The 23929-nt window shown below is 34.2% G+C and overlaps 3 protein-coding genes and 2 pseudogenes across 4 annotated transcripts; all 5 read right to left on the reverse strand.

Annotated features, from left to right (window-relative positions):
- Positions 1-1783: 1783 nt before the first annotated feature.
- LOC145602616 (E3 ubiquitin-protein ligase APD1-like) lies at positions 1784-2516 on the reverse strand. Its single transcript, XM_081658795.1, has 3 exons — positions 2450-2516; positions 2018-2324; positions 1784-1871 (listed from the first exon to the last, which is right to left on the reverse strand). Exons 1-3 carry the CDS (start codon positions 2514-2516, stop codon positions 1784-1786), a joined length of 462 nt encoding a protein of 153 aa, XP_081514921.1.
- A 3988-nt stretch (positions 2517-6504) lies between these two features.
- On the reverse strand, positions 6505-9215 carry LOC145602617 (putative indole-3-acetic acid-amido synthetase GH3.1; annotated as a pseudogene). Its single transcript, XR_014104574.1, has 4 exons — positions 8929-9215; positions 8249-8350; positions 7184-7969; positions 6505-7072 (listed from the first exon to the last, which is right to left on the reverse strand). The product of XR_014104574.1 is annotated as a putative indole-3-acetic acid-amido synthetase GH3.1 (transcript).
- A 1886-nt stretch (positions 9216-11101) lies between these two features.
- On the reverse strand, positions 11102-13598 carry LOC145601521 (putative indole-3-acetic acid-amido synthetase GH3.1). The gene is made up of 4 exons (XM_081657553.1): positions 13315-13598; positions 12747-12848; positions 11772-12548; positions 11102-11663 (listed from the first exon to the last, which is right to left on the reverse strand). Exons 1-4 carry the CDS (start codon positions 13596-13598, stop codon positions 11102-11104), a joined length of 1725 nt encoding a protein of 574 aa, XP_081513679.1.
- A 1163-nt stretch (positions 13599-14761) lies between these two features.
- On the reverse strand, positions 14762-19201 carry LOC145601368 (putative indole-3-acetic acid-amido synthetase GH3.1). The gene is made up of 4 exons (XM_081657378.1): positions 18915-19201; positions 16393-16494; positions 15403-16191; positions 14762-15314 (listed from the first exon to the last, which is right to left on the reverse strand). Exons 1-4 carry the CDS (start codon positions 19199-19201, stop codon positions 14762-14764), a joined length of 1731 nt encoding a protein of 576 aa, XP_081513504.1.
- A 1279-nt stretch (positions 19202-20480) lies between these two features.
- LOC145602621 (putative indole-3-acetic acid-amido synthetase GH3.1) lies at positions 20481-22966 on the reverse strand (annotated as a pseudogene).
- Between the last annotated feature and the right edge of the window lie 963 nt (positions 22967-23929).

Raw genomic sequence — 23929 nt, forward strand, 5'->3', positions numbered from 1 at the left:
AGGTCTAAGTCTATTTTTTCATATGCTAATTAATACTCATGATACAGGATCATCATTCACGATAATGACATTACAGAGTATAATAGATGGTGTGAACTTGAAGATACCCAGCACCAATATTATAAGTTTATAACATTTGTTTAATTGTTTGTATTTGTGTACAAACTTTATTCCTCTATAAGAACTAAAGTAGTGGTGATACGATTGTACCTTTCGTTTAGACTTTGGAGTAATTGAAGGTAATGCGTGTTTATTTTAAATCGCTTACTTTAAATTTTGGTTCATTCCATGGCATATTCATTTACTCCAATCAGTAAAACGAACTTCATTCTACTGAAAAAGATGTGTGTTCTGACAAATTCTAAGAAAACAGGAATCATATTGGCTGTTATTACTATTTTTATTTTGGTTTAATTTTGTGTAAGAAATGAGGAAAGATAAAAAGATTTGATTGAGTCCAAGAAAAGGAAAGTGAGCGGAGAAGGAAGCCGCCAAGTGTGCAGGGCCACCACAAGTCCACAAGATGCTCAACGTCGTTGTCTTATCAATGGCTTGTGTGAAGCTCGCTCTTTCACCACTTCCCTCCCATTCTACGCACATCTTGCTCATTCTTGGTTAGCTAGGGGTAAAGAGCGTCAATTCCTTGTTTACGGAGTTACAAAATTCAATAATGTATATGTCATTTGACCTGAATTTTGTTTATCACGATAAAAATAAATGAGACAAGATTAATAATAAATCCATCATGCAGTAGAATAGACAAAAGTTTCAATGTCGTTTTTATAAAATAAATAGGGATAACACTATTTGAACTAGAAATCTAGAATACCGCTCAACATTTTTTGTACGGAGCTACCAGACTAGTGTCATAATTTGGTAGGGCAAGCTAAAAGTGTATGTCAATAGTCATTTTTGCGTTATCACCATCCAATTGTGAAGATAATAGCATGCAAATTGTGGTTTTGTCATAAACCATGTCCCCAACTCCCCATAAAATAAATGTGTTTGTCCTTTGTAGGTCGTTGTTAGTTTTGTAACTTGTTAAGTGAGCCAAAGACAGTAATTAAGCATAAGAATGATCAAAATTAAAAATTTTAATAAATAATTTTTTTTTCTAAATTTTTGGTGTTTAGAGAGCCACAAGGGAGGGAGAACGGAATCGATACCAAGATTTCTTGAAATCAGAAAGGAGCTTTAACCACTTAAACTATCCTTCACTTTCATGAATTCTAATGAATAAGTGATTAAGAGATGACTATGGCCTATGGTGGTACATTTTCATCTCACGAGAGTTTGTTCTGAGGCCACCAAAAAGTTAATTAGACTTTCAAAATTCAAATCTATGCCCAAGCTATGGGCCTAATTGCCTAAATTTTGTGGTAAGGGCTTTAGTTATTAATACCTACACATTTGGAATTTTGAGTACTGGGCTGTTATTGTTTATTAAGATTGGGCCGGGAGATCTGTTGTATGGGTCATTAGGCATTTAGGCCATATTACTAAGGGCCTTGCTCTCGTCAACTTGTCAAGTCAAGCACTTGTATAAAAGAGGGGAAAGGAAATATTAGCATATAGTTTACGACCATTACTTCTCCAAGTTAACTGCTGATTAATACGAAGTACTACATATGGTTATTAGATTTAAATGCACACAATACGTACTTTTAACCTTTTTTTAAATATGTACGACAATTAATTTGTAGGAATATACACAATTCTTTGAAAATAACGACAGGTTATGATGTGTACACCTTTAAAAATGAATTGAACACCAATCACTTTGTCAATTATCATAAGAACTTATCATTCTTCTAATTTTTCCAATGAATCTTCGGCATACAGGGCAATGCCTATTCTCTTCATAAAATATCCTGCAAATGTACATAAACGTATCATTAGATGAAGATGCGGCCCAAAAACAGAACTAGATCAATCTTTAAGGCCAAAAATCTTCTTTGAGACAAAATAAGCTAAAAATGAAGGAAAATTATTATGAGGAACTTGTAGTGTACATTACCTTTGAGCACACGCAAAACAAGTAGCACAGTGACCACAAGGCACAAAGAAACAATTTCTCTGCCCCTCGTAGCAAATTATGCATATATTAGCATCATATAATTCTGAACACTTGCTTGAGTTGCTACTAATGTTATCGTTGCTGCAATTTTGGGACTCGAGATCGTGCTCGTATGTTCCATAGCTTGTTGTTACTATCTTATTGATGTCACACTGGGACATAAAAGGGTTACTTTCACCTTCTTCTGTATCTCTTGTCCATTCTCCTAGAAGCTTAAGGACTGCAACAGTTATTATTACCAACAGCGCTGCCAAAATTGCCAAAAATATTAGATTTTTGTAAAAACAAAACCTATAGTGTATGAACTATCTTAATGATTGCTTTATGACTTTATCAAGAATCATCTTGTACGAAATGTTTCAACTTATTTACCTAAAACTGCAAAATATGCAACCAATCGGATTATGAAATAATAGACGAAGCAAGAAGCACAAGCCATAATCCTGTTCATCCAAAATAGAGAGTCATGGAAATTTTTACAAAAAAAAAAAAAAAAAAAATATAAAGAGGGAATTTAGGGGTACTTGTGTACAAAGTATAAAAGTATTATATCTTTATACTACCTCCGTTTTATATTATTTTCAACGAATTGACAAAAAGTAGAGAGGAAAAATGTCTAATCGTTGCAAATTATATGAAACGGGGGTATGTATGGTACAACATATGTATAAGAAAGTTCAATTCATAATAATTAAGTAGTACACATTGTTATTTGGTTTTCCTTTAAGAACCAATTGATATGCAGTGTAGTTTAATTATAATCCAATTCTTGCGCTAGGAAAAGATGTGTATTTCACACATAAGATTGGCTAATGCACATGTAACACTTGTCGTGCACGTGCCACCAAATGTATTACATACGCTAGGTGTGTAGACGTATACTATGCTGGCATATGCTGCCATTTATTAAAAACATTACTCCGTAGTTCAGGTGAAGAAGAATGTACATACATTGATAATATACTTCGTTATATTCTATTTTTTACAACCTATGATATACTCCCTAGTCCCTACTAAACAATAAAATGATGGGCTGCAAATTGAAAAATTAAAAAACAATGTGTCTCAAATTTATCAAAGTAATTACGGCCCCTCCACTCCTACAGTGTGACACGGCGGTCAGATGAATATAATGCTTTGGTATGGTAACAAAATGGCAACATTAATGAAGATGAGTTCCAACAACGAAAGAAGTAATAAGAAATTAAAGAAAACAGAAGAAAGGGATGAAAGAAGAAAGAAAAAGAAAAACAAAATGATGGGCTGCAAATTAAAAAATTATCCTATGCAACAATTGTATACTTGATATTTATGGCGGACTTGGCGGTGTTTAAATAAAGTTATAAAATTCTCCAAAAAAAAAATTTATGTAATTTAATTTCCTAAAATCACTGTTAATTTTTTGGACTATGACTCTGTGAATCTTGTAGTTTGTGAGAGAGTTATTTAATCATGTATTTCGTAATGTAAATATTACGGATTACTCGTACTATATATGTCTTTATGTAAAAACTCTTTTGGAAGAATTGTATAGAAAAGTCTTGTTATTTTGTCTATGGGTTGCCTGCCCAAATTAAAATCTAGATTTATATGTGAGGCGAGCATATTGCCAAGAAGAGGGCATACCTTGATAGAACAGTCCAACATAACTTTTTGTGTTTTGCCTCGTATTGAGGTCACAGTCCAAGGATTGTCCTGGAAATATATGAAATAGACAATTATAAATATTACAGTTAAATCATAAATATACTCCTTTAAATCTGTGATAAATGCCCTCTGATCAAGGTACTAGTACCTATGTTATTTATTTCTTGCATGGTATGCTCTACTCGTAAGTCATAAACTTTCTTATAAAGAATTACCAAAAATTGTATGATGAGTAAATTACCAAAAATAATTCAGTAGTAATGCATTTGTACCACTCCGTAACTAATTTTGGGACAACTTAAAAAGAACAATATTATAAATTGGCCACTTGATCCTCTTATCGACCTTTATCATAAATTCATAATACATTAGACTTATAAAAAAAATCGGAATAAGGTGAAAGGACTTAGAGCTTTAAGTTATGGTTTTATCTGTTCATCTTATTTTCAGTTATGTTTGGTTTAGGAAAAATAAACTATGATAAGGGTTATCCAAGTTTAAATTACAACTAAAATAAGTTTAAATAAGGTCTAATAATTTCACATTAGTTTAGATAAGATCTATTGAGCTAACAATTTTGTGTTGAATGGGAAAAGAATAAATATCTTCTTGTGAACCAATTTTAACATGGAAGATAAGCAGAGAAATATGTTTGAAAGTGATGTACACATGTACTCGTGTTAAAAGCAATAAGTCAGTATCATCTAAGGAAATTGCTCCTGCATCAAAATTAAAAAAAAAAAAAATCTAATAAGGAAATTGCTTTAATATGTCATGTTGCTAGATTTTTAAATACCAAAAAAATAGAAATATAAGCATTTTTAAAATATAAGAATTTTTTTTTTTTTTTGTATAGAAGCTTATATTTCCATGCCAGATAAAAATATAAAATGCTTGTGTTTCTTTTTTTCTTTTCTTTTCTTTTCTTTTATAAATCTTGCTTTACTTTTTAGCTCATGTCTTCAACGTCAAGCAAACATCATTAAGTATATTTAAGGTCCATTAGAGCCTGTTCTCATTGACTGAACTAAGCTGAACTGAACTGAACTCAGCTGAACTGAACTGAACTCAGCTGAAGTGAACTGAACTGAACTGAAATGAATATTTTATAAGAGAAGGAAATTAGGAGCTGAACTGAACTGAATTGAGCTGAACTGAACTGAGCTGAACTAAACTGAACTAAAACTGAACTGAACTGAACTGAATTGAATTTCAACGTAAGAGAACAGGCCCTAACTATACTCCATTAAGATTGCAATCCTTTACGTCATTAAATTAACTTTATACCTTAAACCAACTTTTTAAAAACACAATTTACATACTGTATTTCACGATTTCGGTCTAACTCTACTATCCAAAATAAATACTTGTACAAATGTTATTTTTTTTTTAGAATTGTTATTTAACGCAATATGTCGCTTATTAATTGATAGGTTTTTTCTTAAAAAGTGTAATAAAATTGTTTGATTGAATTTGGGTAAGAACTTCCCCTTCTTCCAACTTCTTCTGAACTGCAAGTACATACGAGTACATTTTTATCAACTAAACAATTTCAATTTACATATGTATTTTGCTACCTATTAATCTCTAGTGTTTTCAAATTTATATCACCCAAATAAACACTTACATAACTGATGAAATAATAGATGCGTTGCGAACAAGTAGGTCATCTTGTAAAGTCACATTATTAAATAACCACAAAAAGAAAAGAAGTTATAAAAGATGAAAGTGGATTACTAAAAAGATTTCGAAAAATAAATACATACCTTAAACAAAAGATGAGGAGAATCATCTCAATTCTCAAGATTAGCGTCTTAAAATCAATCCATACTAATATTTCTAATTTTCACAATATTTCTTTCAAAAGAAAAAAATAAAATTCACAATAGGCAAATTATGAAGATTCAAGAGAGGGAAAAAAAAAAAAAAAAGAAAGAAAGAGAGAGAAAGGTGTAGAAGAAAGATAGTTGAAGTGGGTAAGACTGGTAGTTGATATATTTGCAACAATGTTATCAAGGCATTATGGCAGGCGGTTAAGAGAATTATTATTAAGATGAGAGAAGAAATTGATTTGATTTTGTATTTCATAGGAATGGTAGGTTGCCTTTGCACATGGCTTCTTATAATTGGAGCCTCCTTATCCAGGGCAACTTTGGTCCCACCTTTTGCAATCGAACTCTTGTTTTTATACCGACACTACAAAACATTATATGTTGATGTAATACAATTATACACATACGAGTACTAACAAGAATACAATCATTGTGGTAGCCTGGAGCTGTACGATTTATTTCATCTACGTCGTAACGATAAACGTCAATCAGTCAGAGTGTCAGACTAGGTTAAGTCTTAAGTTTACCTAGGTCATACGGTGTGATCAGTCATACAGAAAACGCATTGCAAGTATTAACAAAGTAATTTTATTATTTTTTCGAAAAATTCAAAGAAAATGTGAATAAAACACCAAATTACAAAGAATTTTATATATTTCCTCTGTTTTGTTTTTTTTTATATAATTGCAACACTTCTCTTTTCACGTACGCTCGCTGATGCATGTTTTCAATCGTTAATATCTTGAATTCCCGACATGTAAAAACTATAAACATTTGATATTAAAATTGTATAAGTCGAGACGAATCTAACAAAATCCCGCGTGAAATTACTTTCACTAAGTATAAACCGTCAAATCTAGTCAAAGCGAAATACATGAATAGTGTAAAAGTCAAACTGTTGCAATAATTAAAAAACAGAGGATATATCGTTTAGCTACTTCAATGGGCTTAAATGGATCGTTGTTATGGGCTCCAGTGGGGCATAGAAGGGCTAGATTGAGCCATAACTACATTGGAGTCCAATAACTTCACAACAGGCATGACATTCACACACCTAGGTACTTTATACTGGTCAATAGATGCTCCTCTTGATATTGCATAGTCCATCAACTTCTCAAATGTTCCGTTCTTCACTACCCGTATCTCAAGTGGCCCAATTGACCGGTCATCAGCGCGAATCTGCCGGTATACGGAGTTAAGGGCTTCCTCTATTGCTAGAGCGCAGTGACCCAACACCTCATGATCCACCCCGACAGAGGTGTCATTAGTTAAAAGCTCCCAATAAATGACATAATGTCCCGGTATAGTTTTGGTGTCTGCATAACTTGTGTAATCAACAACTCTTGTATTGAAGGGTTTAAGCAAAGTTGATGCACTCTCAACCGCATTTTGTAACTCGAATTCATCTGTCTTATCCATGTCTATACTGAGTAGAACGTTCTTCCTCCTAATAAACCTTAGTTGTGGAGTTGAGTTGTGGAACCCTGTCACGTACAGCACATCCCCAACTTTGTACCTATAAATTCGAAAGTAGTAGATATAGGAATTTTAAATAGAATGTTGACATTGTCAAAAGACTACCATTATTAGATTACTATATCCAACAGTTTTAGTACCAATAAAATACCTATACAATCCTGCTTGTGTGGTGACTACAATCTCATACTCCTTTCCGACCTCCATGTCAGCCAAGTCCACGATCTGATCAGCCGCGTTATCAAGTGGGATAAACTCAAAAAATGATGTGTTAGGCAATATAGTGTAGGAGACTTCCGAGGGGGTACACATTGGGTTCAAGTTAGGCCCAAAGAAACACTCTGAGGAAATGTACCTATTACTTACCTTAGGTAAGCCACCACTATAGTAATCCAATGTAGGTATATATTGAGCCATGGAACCCGTCACAATCACGTCTAAGTACTTTGCATTTGGCCAGATCCTTTTGATTATCCCTTCCCAATTCTCATCCTTACAAATACGGATAATAAATTCCGCAAGTTTTGGGTCAGGCCTCATGATTTTACTCATACAAGCCCGTATGCCCAAGTTAGTGATAATTGAGCTTAGGGTTCCAGTGGTGATGTCGTGACAAAGGTCAGTGAAGTGGACTTGGAGGAAGCGGATGGCTCGGAGGAGGCCGGATGCAAAGGCGGCTCCTACACGGAGCACCTCGTGGCGATTGTATAGCCCACATAACATTTGTGTGTACATAGACTGGAAAGAGTCGAGGCAAACAATCGCCTCATGAGGGCTAGTATTAATGTTATAAGGGTCATAAAGTTGGTTCTTAAGGTAGTTGTTTTTGTAGTAGCTTGTGAGAACTGATTGAACCACTAGACCTCCTGGAGTTGTTGTTTCTGGCCTAATGAATTTGAAGTAAAGGACTTTTCCTTTGTCAAGATCTGGAATAAATCTGTTAATACAAATTCAACCAAATAAATAATTATATATACTAAGTTTTATTATACTCGAATTGAAATTTACACTTCTGTCAAAAAAAAGAATTGAAATTTACACACCTAGTGAAGTTGTATGTGTGTACGAGTGACTAACTATACTCGAAGTTTTACACACCAAAAGAAGCTAGTTTTTTTTTATTTATTTATTTTTATTTTTTATATTTTTTTATTTATTTATTTATTTATTATTTTTTTAATCTAAGCTAGTGCTTGTATAAAGGATACCAACTTACTGATTCATAATAGGCATGAACATGCTGGAATACAACAACCGACGTTGCATCTCCTCAGAAGTCATTGGTATCAGTTTTTTCTCTCCTGCTGAAGTACCCGAGCTGCAGTAATAACCAAGTATGAAGTATATATCAATCATCAATCAATAAATTAATAATCATTAACTATGTACTAAAAGACACACAAATAATGACACATGTTATTTTTTTATGTGTCCCTTAGGTTTTTTTATTTTTTTTTAGTTAAAACAAACAAATCTTATACATAAATAAAATATTAGAAAAGATTTAATATATCCTTTCAAATATATATTGATACATACCATAAACTTAAGTAAAAGAAAAATCTTATTGTAAAATGTGTTTGCCAAAAATAGATAAAGTTAAAGACGATATTGCACTTGTAATAAACTTTGACTTCAATGCCTATTTTACTCCATATAATAAAATGTTTAAAAGTATACTTCATTCGATTTTTATTTTTTTATTTTTATGCACCATTTGATATTTTGATATGATCATTAGATTCAAGAAAAAGAGCATAAAAACGTAAAACAAAATGAACAAATAAATTCAAGCATTGAAAACTGTAAAAGTTACTCCGTACAACATACGTATGTAGTACTCCATATGTAGACATAGAGTAAATACGTAGTAGAAAACAATTCTAAGAGAATTACCTAGTGAAAAATTCAGTGATTGGTTGGGCACAAAGGATAGGGGAGAAATCCCCATTAACAATACGTTGAATATCAGGTTGAATATCCTCGTATGTCACCACTGGAACATTGTTCTTAAATGTCTTAACATCAACACACCCCTTCATCCCATGTCGTTTCAAGTACTCGGTGTTGGCGTTTTGGCTTAAAATATGAGCCAAAACCTTCCTTTGCTCCTCCTCACACTTGCTAGTCACCTCCTCAATGAATTCCAACACCGCCGTGTCTTTTTCTATCCTCGTTACCATTGTCTATAATATCGTAGTAAGAATACAATGCTGTAAGTTGTGTGATGGTAGTGGTAGCTTAATTATTTGGAAGCTCTTGTTGTTGTTTGTGTTGTGAATGGGAGATCGGAAGGAGAAGTTTATATAGCCAGCTAGACCGTGGAGAATAAGCTAAGCAAAACAATGTCATGATACACGTTTGAAGTTACGTAAGAGTCAATAAGGACATAACTCACATAAGGCTAACATTCATGAGTATCATGAATCATGACCAATCATTTAACAATTAGTGGATAACCTAACTAAGCTTAATCATTTTATATATTTTCAATAAAACTCCATTCACTTTTTATAATGAAAAATCGACTAATGTTTGAGTGTTCTCTCATGTCAAGACAGCACATCAATTGATATAAATTAAGTTTTTCTAAGATCACATGTAAATTAAATTATAATTTTTTTTTTTGTTGTGCCTTTCTCATCAATTATATGCATTAATATAAATATAAGAGTAGGTTAAACTAGCTAGGAATATATACACAAAATAATACGGAGTATACAAAAATATTATTTACATGATTAGATTATTGTAAAGTAGAGGGCAAAATACACATTGTTAGATTGAAGGAAAGTAAAGTAGCTTAAAAACGTAGAATATTAATATTTCATTAATACAGTAGTATATTTTTCTCTTTTAGCTTCTTATTAGTATAATTTTAGGATTATGTATAGCATTTTCTACTATCTAATTCCTTTTCATTTTGTTAAATTTTTTTTTAAAAAAATTACAAAGTCACCTCATTTAATGGTATGAATAAGTTAACATTAATGAACGATTGAAATTTGATCTATTATAGCATCAACAATTTTTGTATTGCCATTTCAAAACTATCCTAACAATCCTTTTTTTTTTTTTTTTTTTTTTGAATAACTAACAAATTAACAATGCATTTATGATTAATAATTGTTCATTCTCTTAGGAAGCCACATTTTTTTTTTTTTTTACTTTTACTGTATTTTTTTTAGAAAGTTTATGCATTAATTACCTTTATCTTTTTAATATGGCTGCAAATTTCATTTCAAGTTATTTTAGTTTGTTAAAAATATATGATGTGTTACGGACTATTGTTGAATTAACAAAATTCATTACAGAAATTAGTACAGTAAAAGTTTTTCATGGCACAAAACTTAAGTTAGTAATATGTTATTGATCAAATTTTTAAACTTGTGCTTTTTTTTTTTTTTTTGGACGGAACTTAAGCTTGCGCTTAACCAAACAAACATTTTTATTCCTTGGAATCCAAAAGCCACAACCCACAGGCCATAACACTTGATAAGTTTTCCATAAACAAGAAAGAAATTCTTGAAAATAAAGAGGATTTTTAAATTTTTAATGCATTTCTTGCGTGAAAGTTGTGAAATGCTTAACACTGTGTAATGTGGTGGTTGTTCAGTTTGATTTGCAAGTAACACAAGGATATGATGACTATTCCATATTGTCTTTCCCCGATCAATACTCAACTATTTTCTTGTCTAGCTGTCTTTATCTTTTAATGCATATTAATTGCTTGTCTCCTCAACTAAACAATTCAATAATTCTAAATAAACCAAATTTTATTTTCTCTCCAAATCTCCAATAATGGCAATAATGTATAAATTGATTACTATACATTAGCTAACAAAATGTACAAAGATATCATAGCTTAGGTTTAGATTAGGTTTAGACTTTGGAAATTATACAATACTCCCAAAAAAAAAAACATGAAAAAGCCTCCAAAAGTAAGGCCCCAATTGTACAAATTGATTCGATAGCCCAGTGTACGCCGAGTACAAGTCACACAACGCGTGCAACTGATAGGCCAGTGTCCACTAACAACATAATTTCAATGGGCTTAAGGAGATCCTTTTTATGGTCTCCAATGGGGCATAGAAGGGCTAAATTGAGACATAACTACATTAGAGTTAAGTAACTCTACAATAGGCATGACATTCAGGTCATTCACACATCTAGGTACCTTATACTGGTTGATAGATGCTCCTCTTGATATTGCGTAGTCCATCAACTCCTCAAATGTTCCATTCTTCACCACTCGGATCTCAAGTGCCCCGATTGACTGTTCTACAACCCGACTTCGTCGATATACCGAGTTAAGGGCTTCCTCAATGGCTAGAGAACACTGGCCCAATATCTCATGATCTAGCCCAATTGTGGTGTCATTAGTTAAAATTTCCCAATAAATGACATAATGTCCTGGTATAGATTTGATGTCTGCATAGCTTGTGTACTCAACAATTCTTGTGTTCAAGGGTTTGAGCAAAGCCGATGCACTATCAATCGCATTTTGCAACTCGGATTCATTAGTCTTATCCATGTCAATACTAAGAAGAACATTCTCCCTCCTCACGAACTTTACTTGTGGAGCTGAGTTGTGAAGCCCTGTTACGTATAACACATCCCCGACTTTGTACCTATACATTTATACATTTGAAAGTAATAATAATAAATATAGAAACGTTAAAAAGAACATTGCCAAAAAAAAGAAAAAAAAAAAAAGCCAATAGTGTTAAGATAAGTACCTATACAATCCTGATTGTGTGGTGACTACAATTTCATACTCCTTTCCAACTTCCACATCAGCCAAGTCCACGATTTGATGAGCCGAGTTGATGTTGAGTGGGATAAACTCAAAATACGACGTGTTAGGCAAAATTCTGTAGGAGACCTCCGAAGGGGCACACAATGGGTTCAAGTTAGGTCCAAAGAAACACTCTGAAGAAACGTACCTAGTACATACCTTATGTAGCCCGCCGCTATAATAATCCAATGTAGGTATATATTGAGCCATTGCACCGGTCACAGTCACATCTAAATACTTTGTATTGGGCCAAATCTTCTTAATTATCCCCTCCCAATTATCACTTTCACATACATGGTTAATGAACTCTGCGAGCTCCTTATCGGGCCTCATAATCTTATCCATGCAGCCGCGTAGGCCCAAATGAGTGATTTTTGAATTTAAAGTACCAGTGGTGATGTCTTGACAAAGGTCGGAAAAGTGGAGTTGGAGGAAACGGATGGCTCGGAGGAGGCCCGATGCAAATATGGCTCCTATACGGAGGACCTCATGGCGCTCATAAAGCCCGCATAACATTTGGGTGTACATTGACTGGAAAGAATCGGGACAGAGTATTGCCTCATTAGGGCTAGTATAAATATTTGGTCGATTCTTAAAGTGGCTACTTTTGAAGAAGCTAGTGGTGAATGGACGAGCCACTAGGCCTCCTGGAGTCTTCTTTTCTACCTTGATGAATAAAAAGTAAAGGCCTTTCCCTTTGTCTAATCCTGGTATGTATCTGTAGATACAATAGTTCAATAGCATGACTTTGTAAATAAATCGTGGGGATCGGTAAAAAACGTTGATTTCTCCATAAATATACACTAGACACCCAGACCTTACCCATTGCCATCCCTACTCGTATATACGTAGTAGTATATGACATAGAAGGTAGTCCCAATTTGAGTAATAATGTAGATTATAGGAGTCAACTTACTGATTCATAAATGTCATGTATAGGGCGTGATGTAGCATCCTCGAATCTTTATCCTCAGCAGTTGTTGGCATCAATTTTTCTTTTCCAGCTGAAGTTCCCGAGCTGCAATCATCCCAATTTTGCGAAATGATAAGTACATCCGTAAGGGTTGTTGATGAAATGAGTTAACAATGTAATTATTAATCACAATCAAGTACTCTGATGGGTTGAATGTTGATCCCTTGATGATTTACAGATTTAGTCTACTTTCCTAATTTAATTATATAATAACTTCTCTGTTTTTAATAAAAATTAAACAAACCGTTGTGATATAAGATTGATTTAAAGGGGTATTGGCCTACACCGGATCAAAAACCAGTTTTTAAAATTTCTTGTTTCATCAGAGACTACACTAGTTATTTTTTTATGTGATCCGATCTGATCTGAATCATTTAATGCTTACAAACTCCTAGTGGATTGTGATTCTTTGCACCTAATGTCCTAATAACACACAATGAATTAAAAAAAAAATGAAGGGGCCTATTTAAATAATTTTTTAATTGTTTTAAAGACAACGATAGAAAAGTACCTTGTGAAAAATTCAGTAATGGGTTGGGCACAAAGAATAGGGGAGAAATCCCCATTAGCAATACGTTGTATATCCGGTTGAATATCCTCGTACGTAACCACTGGAACCTTGTTCTTAAATGTCTCAACATCAACACACCCTTTCATCCCATGTCGTTGTAAGTATTCAGTGTCTGCATTTCGGCTCAAAATCTGAGCCAAAACCTCCCTTTGTAACTCCTCACTCTTGCTCGTCACCTCCTCTATGAACTGCAACACCGCCACCTCTTTCTTTCTCGTCGCCATTGTCGTCTATCGTAATAGGAAAAAGTGTGCGTAAGTTCTTGTTTAATATTGCAGCTAGGCAGCTTGTGGTAGTAACTTTATATTGCAGCTCTTGTTGTTTGAAGTGATAATATAGATTAATAAGTTAATGGCAAAAGAAAGAGCATGGTTTGCCGTTTACGCTAATTAGTGGTTTAAGTTAGAAGTTACAAAGATAGTGCTCCAATGATATGATCATGTATAAACAATAATGCATTTATAATTAATACTACTCCGTAGTTGTTAATTAACCTAAGTTGACTTAATGTGGGATGTGGGTTAATATTTGAGATTCTAGGCCTGCAGGGTCTCAATGATTTTGTCAGTTTCGATAATAATACTCCGTAATTACGAGTACAATAATTAATTGACCATGTGAAACTCGAAATATTAAACCATCATATGTAAGTACGAGTATCAAATCAGCAAACAAAAATCACTTATCTCGAAATTTCAACTATTATACGAGTATTAATTAGTGGCTTACTTGTAAATTAACTAATGTGAAACGAACTTGTAATATTACAAGTACTTTGAGAAAGAGGAATTAAAGTTATTCTTATTTCCTTAATCTCTCTTAACTACTTCTATCTATCTTTATACATATACTTGATCTACAATAATGCACATTATTCAATTTGTTCTCTAATTAAACCATTATTATTTAGTTAGGACCTATTCTCATTGACTGAACTCAGCTGAACTGAATATTTTATAAGAGAAGGCAATTAGGAGCTGAACTGAACTGAATTTCAATGTATGAGAATAGACCCTTAAAAGTTGATATTCAATCAACTTTATCAAACATTATTATTGTTATGAAGAAATTTTCAACTATATTTGGCATTGTTATGCTTAAATTACTAATCTCCATGGCTCTGCCTCACAAAAAAAAAAAAAAAAAAAAAAAAAAAAAAAAAAAAAAAAAAAAAAAAAATTCTTTTCCTACTTAATATTAATACGGAAATAATAAAAGGAACTAAACTTTAATTTCATAATTATAAAAAGCAAACACAATGAATTCCATTGTGTTTATTAAGAAGAAAAAAAAATGACCCAAAAAACAAACACGCTGCACACAGGTACAAATCAAACAACGTGGAGCTATCTACATTAGCCCATTGTTGAGCTTAAATAGATCCTTTTTATGGGCTCCAATGGGGCATAGAAGGGCTAAATTGGGCCATAACTACATTAGAGTCCAGCAACTCCACAATAGGCATGACATTCACACACCTAGGCACTTTATATTGGTTGATAGATGCTCCTCTTGATATTGCATAGTCCATCAGCTTCTCAAATGTTCCACTCTTCACTACTCGGATCTCAAGAGGACCAATTGATCGGTCGCCAACCCGACACTCTCGATACACCGAGTTAAGGGCCTCCTCAATGGCTAAACAACATTGGCCCAATAGCTCATGATCTAACCCAGTTGTGGTGTCATTAGTTAAAAGCTCCCAATAAATGACGTAATGTCCTGGTATAGTTTTGGTATCTGCATAGCTTGTGTACTCAACAACTCTTATGTTAAATGGTTTAAGCAAAGCTGATGCACTCTCCATCGCATTTAGCAGCTCTGATTCATCCGTCTTATCCGAGTCAATACTTAGTTGCACGTTTTTCCTCCTAATGAACTTGAATTGTGGGGTTGAATTGTAGAACCCTGTCACTTGTAACACATCCCCAACTTTGTACCTATACAAATTGTAGTTAGTCAATATATAAACCAAAAGCTTTCTATTTACATTGTCATTTAGAAACATGAATTATTAAAATGAATTACCTATACAAGCCTGAATGGGTGGTGACTACAACCTCATACTCCTTTCGGACTTCTACATCAGCCAAGTTTACCGGTTGAGGGGTCAAGTTGTCCCCAAGTGGGATGAACTCGAAATATGCCATATTAGGCATTATAGTGTAGGAAACCTCCGAGGGGGCACACATTGGGTTCAAGTTGAGTCCAAAGTAACACTCCGAGGAACCGTACATAGTACAAACCTTAGGTAGCTCACCACTATAATAGTCCAATGTAGGTATATATTGAGCCATGGTACCCGTCACAATCACTTCTAAGTATTTTGTATTTGGCCAAATCCTTTTTATTATCTCTTCCCAATTCTTACCTTCACATGTATGGATAATAAATTCCGCAAGCTTCGGGTCTGGCCTCATGATCCTACTCATACAGGCCCGTAGGTCCGAGTTAGTGATAGTAGGGCTTAGAGTGCCAGTTTTGATATCGCGGCAAAGGTTGTGGAAATGATCTTGGAGGAAGTAAATGACCCGGAGAAGGCCAGAAGCAAAGACGGCTCCTATATGGAGAACCTCATGACGGTCATAAAGGCCACATAACAATTGGGTGTACATGGACTGGAAAGAGTCGAGGCAAAGTACCGCCTCGTATGGGCTAGTTTTAACGTTGTAAGGATCATACGGTCGGTTCTTAAAGTAGCTACTTTTGTAGTAGCATGTGAGAAGTGGATGAGCCACAAGACCTCCTGGAGTTTTTGTTTCTGACCTGATGAGTTGGAAGTACATGCCTTTTCCTTTGTCTAGGCCTGGCATATATCTTGGGGTACAAAGTTAACCAAATAAATAACATGCTGTTTCCAAAAAAAAAAAAAAAAAAAAAAAAAAAAAATTTGCACTCTAGAAATCACGAGGGCTAATGATATATCTAACTAGCTAGTATTTGACTTTGTCATATTGCAAACGGCTATCTAAAACGCTAATAACGCTATCGTTGACTAATTAAAGAATATCAACTTACTGGTTCATAATAGGTGTGCAAAAGCTGGAAAACAGCAGCCTCCGTCCAATCTCTTCAGAAGTTATTGGTATCAGTTTTCTCTCTCCTGCTGAAGTTCCCGAGCTACAATAATAACCAAATAAGTTAATCACTTTGACTTTTGTGTGTGAGTAAATTTTAGCTTAGTCGACTTCGATTTTAGGCCCGTAGTGGTTTTGCGTTGGGTGGTGCCGTGGTGGTTTTTAAACAGTTAGGGTGGTTTTGCGTTGGGTGGTGCCGTGGTGGTTTTTAAACAGTTAGGGTGGAATAGTGGGTCATACGATCATATCCCGGTTAAAGGTGTTTGTTGACAATATTGTTATAATGGTGTTTGTGATGAGGTTTGATATGATGTTAATTTTGGAATAGTGGGTAATACGATCATATCCTGATTAAAGGTGTTTGTTGACGATCAATCAATCAATAATCAATCAATAATTTAATACTAAAACAGATACCGGGAGTGACACGTGTTTCCCTCCAAAACTCCCCTTCCTTTTTTAACTTTTTTTTTTTGGTTAATATTTGATTCTATAATAATATCATTCCTAATCGTTTATATTATCATTATGAAAAATATATATTCCTCTTTATTTGGTGTTCATAATTATTCTATATACATTTATCTACCTGTCAAAAAAAAGTATACATTTACCTAAATAATTATTTCAACTTCTTTCAAAAAAAAATAAAAAAATAAAAAAAAAATTATTTCAACTTCTTTTTAACTATCTTTTAAATGGAGTATTGTTAAATTTTGCCAAAAAAGTTATAATAAACTAATTCATATAATAGATGTTACAAAAATTACTGTAAAACATCAATTAATTTTTTTTGTCAAATACCTCTAGCTAATATTTTATTTCAATTTCAATTCGATATAACTATATATTCAAGTTTATTACAATTTTGTTTATGAAGTTTTACTACTATATGTACATATTATCACAAATTGATTTATAGTGTATAGTATACCTATAAAATTAATGTTGTGTTTAGCAAATGATTTTTTAGATATAAAGGTGAAACATTATTTGTAATTTTGTGTAGGTTTTTACTTTTGCTAATCATACTTCACTTCAAAAAAATGTCCATATAGAAACGGAATTATAGCGACGGAATTTTATCCGTTTCTAAATTAGAGACGGAATCAAAAAATCCGTCTCTAAATTAATTTAGCGACGGAATTTAAAAATCCGTTTCTAATTTAGAAATGGAATTAAAAATTCCGTCGCTAAATTAGCAACGGAATTGAAAATCCGTCTCTAAATTAGAAACGGATTTTTTTTCCGTTGCTAAATTAGCAACGGATTTTTTTTTCCGTTGATGAATCTAGCAACGGATTTTTTTCCGTTGCTAAATTTAGAGACGGATTTTTTTTCCGTTGCTAAGTTAGCAACGGATTTTTTTTTTCCGTTGCTAAGTTAGAGACGGAATTTTTTTTCCGTTGCTAATATGAGCAACGGATTTTTTATTCCGTCTCTAGATAATTTTTTAAACTAATTATTAAAAATATCACATTAGAGACGAATTATGTAAGTTAAATTCATCTCTAAACTAGAAAAGGATTTTCAAATCCGTCTCTAATTTAGAAACGGATTTGAAAATCCGTTTCTAAATTAGAGACGGATTTGAAAATCCGTTTCTAAATTAGAGACGGATTTTAAATTCCGTTTCTAAACTTAGAGACGGATTTTTTTTTCCGTTGCTAATATTTCTTTCATTTATTATCAATTATGTGCGTAAAAGTAAACAAATAATATTTGGTATAGTTGGTAAGAGTATCAATATTTGACATTGAGGTCACGGGTTCGACTCCTACTAACAGTAATATTGCGATTGGAGATTCAAGGAGCGTTACACGGAAAGCCGAGTCGGGTTGACGCGAGTGAGGTCGACCCAAATAGCAGCTTTTTTTTCTATTCAAAATATTTTTTCCGTTGCTGAATCTAGCAACGGATTTTTTTTTCCGTTGCTGAATCTAGCAACGGATTTATTTTTTCCGGTGCTGAATCCAGCGACGGATTTATTTTTTCCGTTGCTAAATCCAGCGACGGATTTATTTTTTCCGTTGCTAAGTCCAGCGACGGATTTTTTTTTCCGTTGCTAAATTCATTTAGCGACAAGGTTTTTACCAATGGAGTGATTCCGTTGATAAATCCTTAGCTAGCTATGTCCAGCGACGGATTTTTAGCAATTAGCAACAGATTTCACATGTTGCTAAAAGGCCAAATTTTTGTAGTGCTTTTAGTGGAAATTTTAGTTTGTTGTTCGATTGGTTTTTGATGTTTATTAATAAATAAGTATTACTAATATGACCACGAGACCTGATCAAGCCCCACCTGAAAAATTCTCAAGTTCGGGCATACTAAAAAAAAAATTCCATTTCGATTCAAATTACTAATTTAATTCTCGCAGTTTTACCTATATTGGAATGAACAGAGATTCGGTTTTTATGCAAATAGCTAGTAGACACATACATATGTGGATAATAGCATAGATACCTAGTAAGAAATTCAGTGATTGGTTGGGCACAAAGAATAGGGGAGAAGTCCCCATTAGCAATACGTTGAATATCCGGTTGAATATCTTCATATGTCACCACTGGAACCTTATTCTTAAATGTCTCAACGTCAACACACCCCTTCTTCATCCCATGTCGTTTCAAGTACTCGGTATCGGCGTTTTGGCTCAAAATATGAGCCAAAACCTTCCTTTGCTCCTCCTCACACTTGCTCGTCATCTCCTCAATGAACTCCAACGCAGCCACGTCTTTGCCTCTCCTTGCCATCGTCGATAGATCGTTGTTAATATGTTGTAAGTTTGTGGTGGTACGCTATTAGTAGCTTATTTTAGAAATTCTTGTTGCTGTTTTGGTTGAGAATGGAAAATTGGAAAGAGGGCAATAATGCAATATAAGCTAACAAAAAGAAGGTCGTGATACACGTTTGAGGTTACGAGTTGATGATAATATTAATTTATAAAGCTTGCATTAGTTATCAATGATTGTTAATTCACCTTATGCATTGAGTGTACTACAACATAATTATTAGGATATCACTTAGTTGACCCTACGGAATCCGTTTTCTCATTGAGATGTGCTAATTGGCATCTTTTTATTATTTGATTTTATTATATAAACGGCAACAAACTTATGCATAAATAACTGTATACTACTAATAAGCTGTCATGTTCATCAACGCCCTTATTTTCTTGTTTTGTAAACAACCACCATCTCTAATTTTCAAATCGTTAAACTGCTGAAGAAAACATAGGAGTATTTGCTCTTTGGTATTTGTTCCTAACAGAGATTTTTTTTTTTTTTTTGAAAGGTTGTTCCTAAGTGAGTTTAAAGTACAACTTAGCTTTTTTACTCGGTTTGTTGCTCCCATTAATTAGAATTTTGCCTCGTCCGTCCAAATTAATCCGAACTTTCGATTATTATCTATCACTTCAACTTTAGGGGGTATTAATTTTTATTGCACCCAAATGACTTGCAACCGGTAAATCAGGTAAACATTTGTGATTTTTTTTTTGCATACATGTCAATATGTAATTGGTTGAGAGAAAAAAAAGAAAGATGTAAAAAAAAAAAAATTGAGAACAACCCAGCAACACCCCCACCACACGAACACCACCGACGCACATCACACCACCACCACCGATGGCCAAAAATGGCCGATGATGGCCACAAATGGTCGAAAATGGCCGATGTTGGGGCTGAATACCCTAAACCGACCGATTTCGGTCGTTTGTGGCCGATTTCGTGGCTAGGCATCGCCGATTTCGTGGCTGTGAAGGGGTTTTCGAGGGTGGCTGCGCTACTAGGGAGGGGTTTTCGAGGGGGAGGAGGGATTTTCGAAGGTGGTTGGGCTGCTGGGGAGGGGTTTTCGAGGGTGGGGAAGGGGTGGGGGAGGGGAAGGGGTGGCTGTGCGGCGGTTTCCGACAGTGGGGGAGCGGTTTATGGGGAAGGGGATAATTTTCCGGCGGGGTGGGGGTGCGGTGTTTTCCGGGCTGGGTATGGTGGTTTGTAGTTTTTTTTTTTTAGCCAATCAAACGCTGATACGTGTCTAGGTAACCTGCTACATCAGGTTGGATGACCTGTTGGGTGCAATAGAAATTAATACCCCCTAAAGTTGGGAGTGATAGATAATAATCGAAAATTTGGATTAGTTTGGACGGACGAGATAAAGTTCAGATTAATGGGAGCAATTTTTTCAAAAATTTTAAAAAAAAATACAGTAAACTTTATCATGGGTGTATTTTAGGCTTTTAGCAACATATTGCTTGGTACTCTATTTTAGCAACTCTGATTCATCCGTCTTATCCGAGTCAATATTTAGTTGCACGTTTTTCCTCCTAATGAACTTGAATTGTGGGGATGAATTATAGAACCCTGTCACTTGTAACACATCCCCAACTTTGTACCTATACAAATTGAAGTAGCTAGTCAATAAATAAATCAAAATCTTTCTATGTACATCATCATCTAGAAACAAGAATTATTTAAATGAATTACCTATACAATCCTGAATGGGTGGTGACTACCACCTCATACTCCTTTCCGACTTGTACATCAGCCAAGTTTACCGGTCGAGGGGCCAAGCTGTCCCCAAGTGGGATGAACTCGAAATATGCCATATTAGGCATTATAGTGTAGGAAACCTCCGAGGGGGCACACATTGGGTTCAAGTTGAGTCCAAAGTAACACTCCGAGGAAGCGTACATAATACATACCTTAGGTAACTCACCACTATAATAGTCCAATGTAGATATATATTGAGCCATGGAACCCGTCACAATCACTTCTAAGTATTTTGCATTTGGCCAAATCCTTTTTATTATCCCTTCCCAATTCTTACCTTCACATGTATGGATAATAAATTCCGCAAGCTCCGGGTCTGGCCTCATGATCTTACTCATGCAGACCCGTAGGTCCGAGTCAGTGATAGTTGAGCTTAGAGTGCCAGCTTTGGTATCGCGGCAAAGGTCTTGGAAGTGATCTTGGAGGAAACGGATGGCCCGGAGGAGGCCAGAAGCAAAGACGGCTCCTATACGGAGTACCTCGTGACGGTCATAAAGGCCACATAACATTTGGGTGTACATGGACTGGAAAGAGTCAAGGCAAAGTACCGCCTCAAGGGGACTAGTTACAACGTTATAAGGATCATAAGGTCGATTTCTAAAGTAGCTACTTTTGTAGTAGCATGTGAGAAGTGGATGAGCCACAAGACCTCCTGGAGTTTTTGTTTCTGCCTTGATGAATTGGAAGTACATGCCTTTTCCTTTGTCTAGGCCTGGCATATATCTGTTTATAGTTTAATACAAAGTTAACCAAATAAATAACTATGTTGTTTAATAAATAAATAAATACGTTAGCTGTTTTTTTTTTTAAAAAAAAAATTAAAATAAAAATTTGCACTCTAGAAATCACGAGGGCTAATGATATTTCTAACTAGCTAGTATTTGACTGCAAACGGGCAAATGGGCAAACGGCTACCTAAAACGCTATCGTTGACTAATTAATTAAAGAATATCAACTTACTGGTTCATAATAGGTGTGCAAAAGCTGGAAAACAGCAATCTCCGTCGAATCTCTTCAGAAGTTATTGGTATCAGTTTTCTCTCTCCTGCTGAAGTTCCCGAGTTACAATAATAACCAAATAAGTTAATCACTTTAACTTTTGATCTAAGTGCGAGTAAGGTTGGGTGGGTGGTTAGGGCGGAAAAGGTGGTGTGGTGCATTGGTGAGGTGGTTAATGTTGGAATAGTGGGTCAAAACGATCAGATTTCGATTAAAGTTGTTGAATGACAATTTATTTTTAAAATATGCCTTAAGGAGGATACAACATACAAGTAATTTCATTTGGGAATTTGGATTACCTACTGTACTGTGGTTTATATGTTGCACATAGTATAATTCTAGCTAGTAGTTTAAAAATAAGTTTTGGTTTACTTTACTTGGATAGATCCAAACCCCTTTAATTCGATTTGAGAATTCGAGTGTTCAAAAAATTTAAATCCAATCCGATTTAAATTGCTAATTCAATTCGCACGGGTTTACCGATAAATAAATATGACGTCACAAGGTAGTTGGGAGGTAAGTAGGTGGGAATTTTTGATGTTTTATAAAAGAGTAGGTGGTAATTTTCAAAAAAAAAATAATGGCAGATGATAATTGCTAAAATTAAAAGAATAGTAGATGATAATTGTCAAAATTTTCAAAATAGAATTACCTGGTAAGAAATTCAGTAATTGGTTGGACACAAAGAATAGGGGAGAAATCCCCATTAACAATACGTTGAATATCAGGTTGAATATCTTCGTATGTTACCACCGGAATCTTCTTCTTGAATGTCTCAACATCGACACACCCCTTCATCCCATGTCGTTTCAAGTACTCGGTGTCGGCGTTTTGGCTCAAAATATGAGCCAAAACCTTCCTTTGCTCCTCTTCACACTTGCTCGTCACCTCCTCAATGAATTCCAACGCAGCCACATCTTTATCTTTCCTCGCCATCGTCGATCGTGGTAAAAATGTTGTAAGTTTGTGATAGTAGCTAGCTTAATTTAGAAGCTCTTGTTGTTTTGGTTGAAAATGGGAAATTGGAAAGAGGATTATATACTGCATCTAAGTAATATGACCAGGGCAAAATTAGCTAGGCAAACGAAGGTCGTGGACTCATGGTACACGCTTTAAGTTACGAGTATATAATAAGTAATACTTCCTATAAAATTATTAATCTATAAACCATGCATTTAATGATTGAAATTCACCTTATGCATTGAGTGTGCTACTACATTATTAGGAAATCAATTAGTTGCGGGGTCGTTTTCTTATTGTGATGTGCAGATTGGCATCTTATTATTTGATTTTTTTAAATAGACGTCAACACGCTTAATTATGCATAAACAAACCACTAATAATAAGTTGCCAATGTTGTAAAAAAAATAAAAATAAAAAACCTCTTAATAATAGTAATGTGACACGTATATACATTATTACCCATTTATAATTGTAAAATGATGTTATATACTCCTACTTCGTAATAATGGACTTTTTTTAAAAAAAACATATATAATACTTTTTTTGAAAGAAAGAAATATAATAATGTATTTAGTACTAAACTAATGTGTTTAAAATAAAGTATTTATTCTTCGCATTTTTTAATACCCCTTAATTTTTTTTTTAAATGCATCAGTTTAATTGGCACATTTGTCGTGATGCAACTTTAATCATTAGTATTTAAAATTTTCTATTAGTAAAAAACTAAAAATATAACAAAATTATATTATGAAACTAGACATTATGACTAATCCCAAAAAAAAAAAAAGGATGGAGTACTTATACGAGCTCTCTCTCTAGTCTCTAAACAACTGTGCCGTCTGTGCGGAGTAAAAAGTACTCTTAGTTTTGGACTTGGGCATGCCTTCATGGCTTCATGTCATGATCTGTCAAAATATTTTTGTTTTTTGTTTATAAATAATACTTCGTATGTAACAAGACATATAGTAGTGT

The sequence above is a fragment of the Chenopodium album genome, chromosome 21, assembly GCF_948465745.1.
Source record: "Chenopodium album chromosome 21, dcCheAlbu1.1, whole genome shotgun sequence".
In the NCBI taxonomy this organism is placed as follows: domain Eukaryota; kingdom Viridiplantae; phylum Streptophyta; class Magnoliopsida; order Caryophyllales; family Amaranthaceae; genus Chenopodium; species Chenopodium album.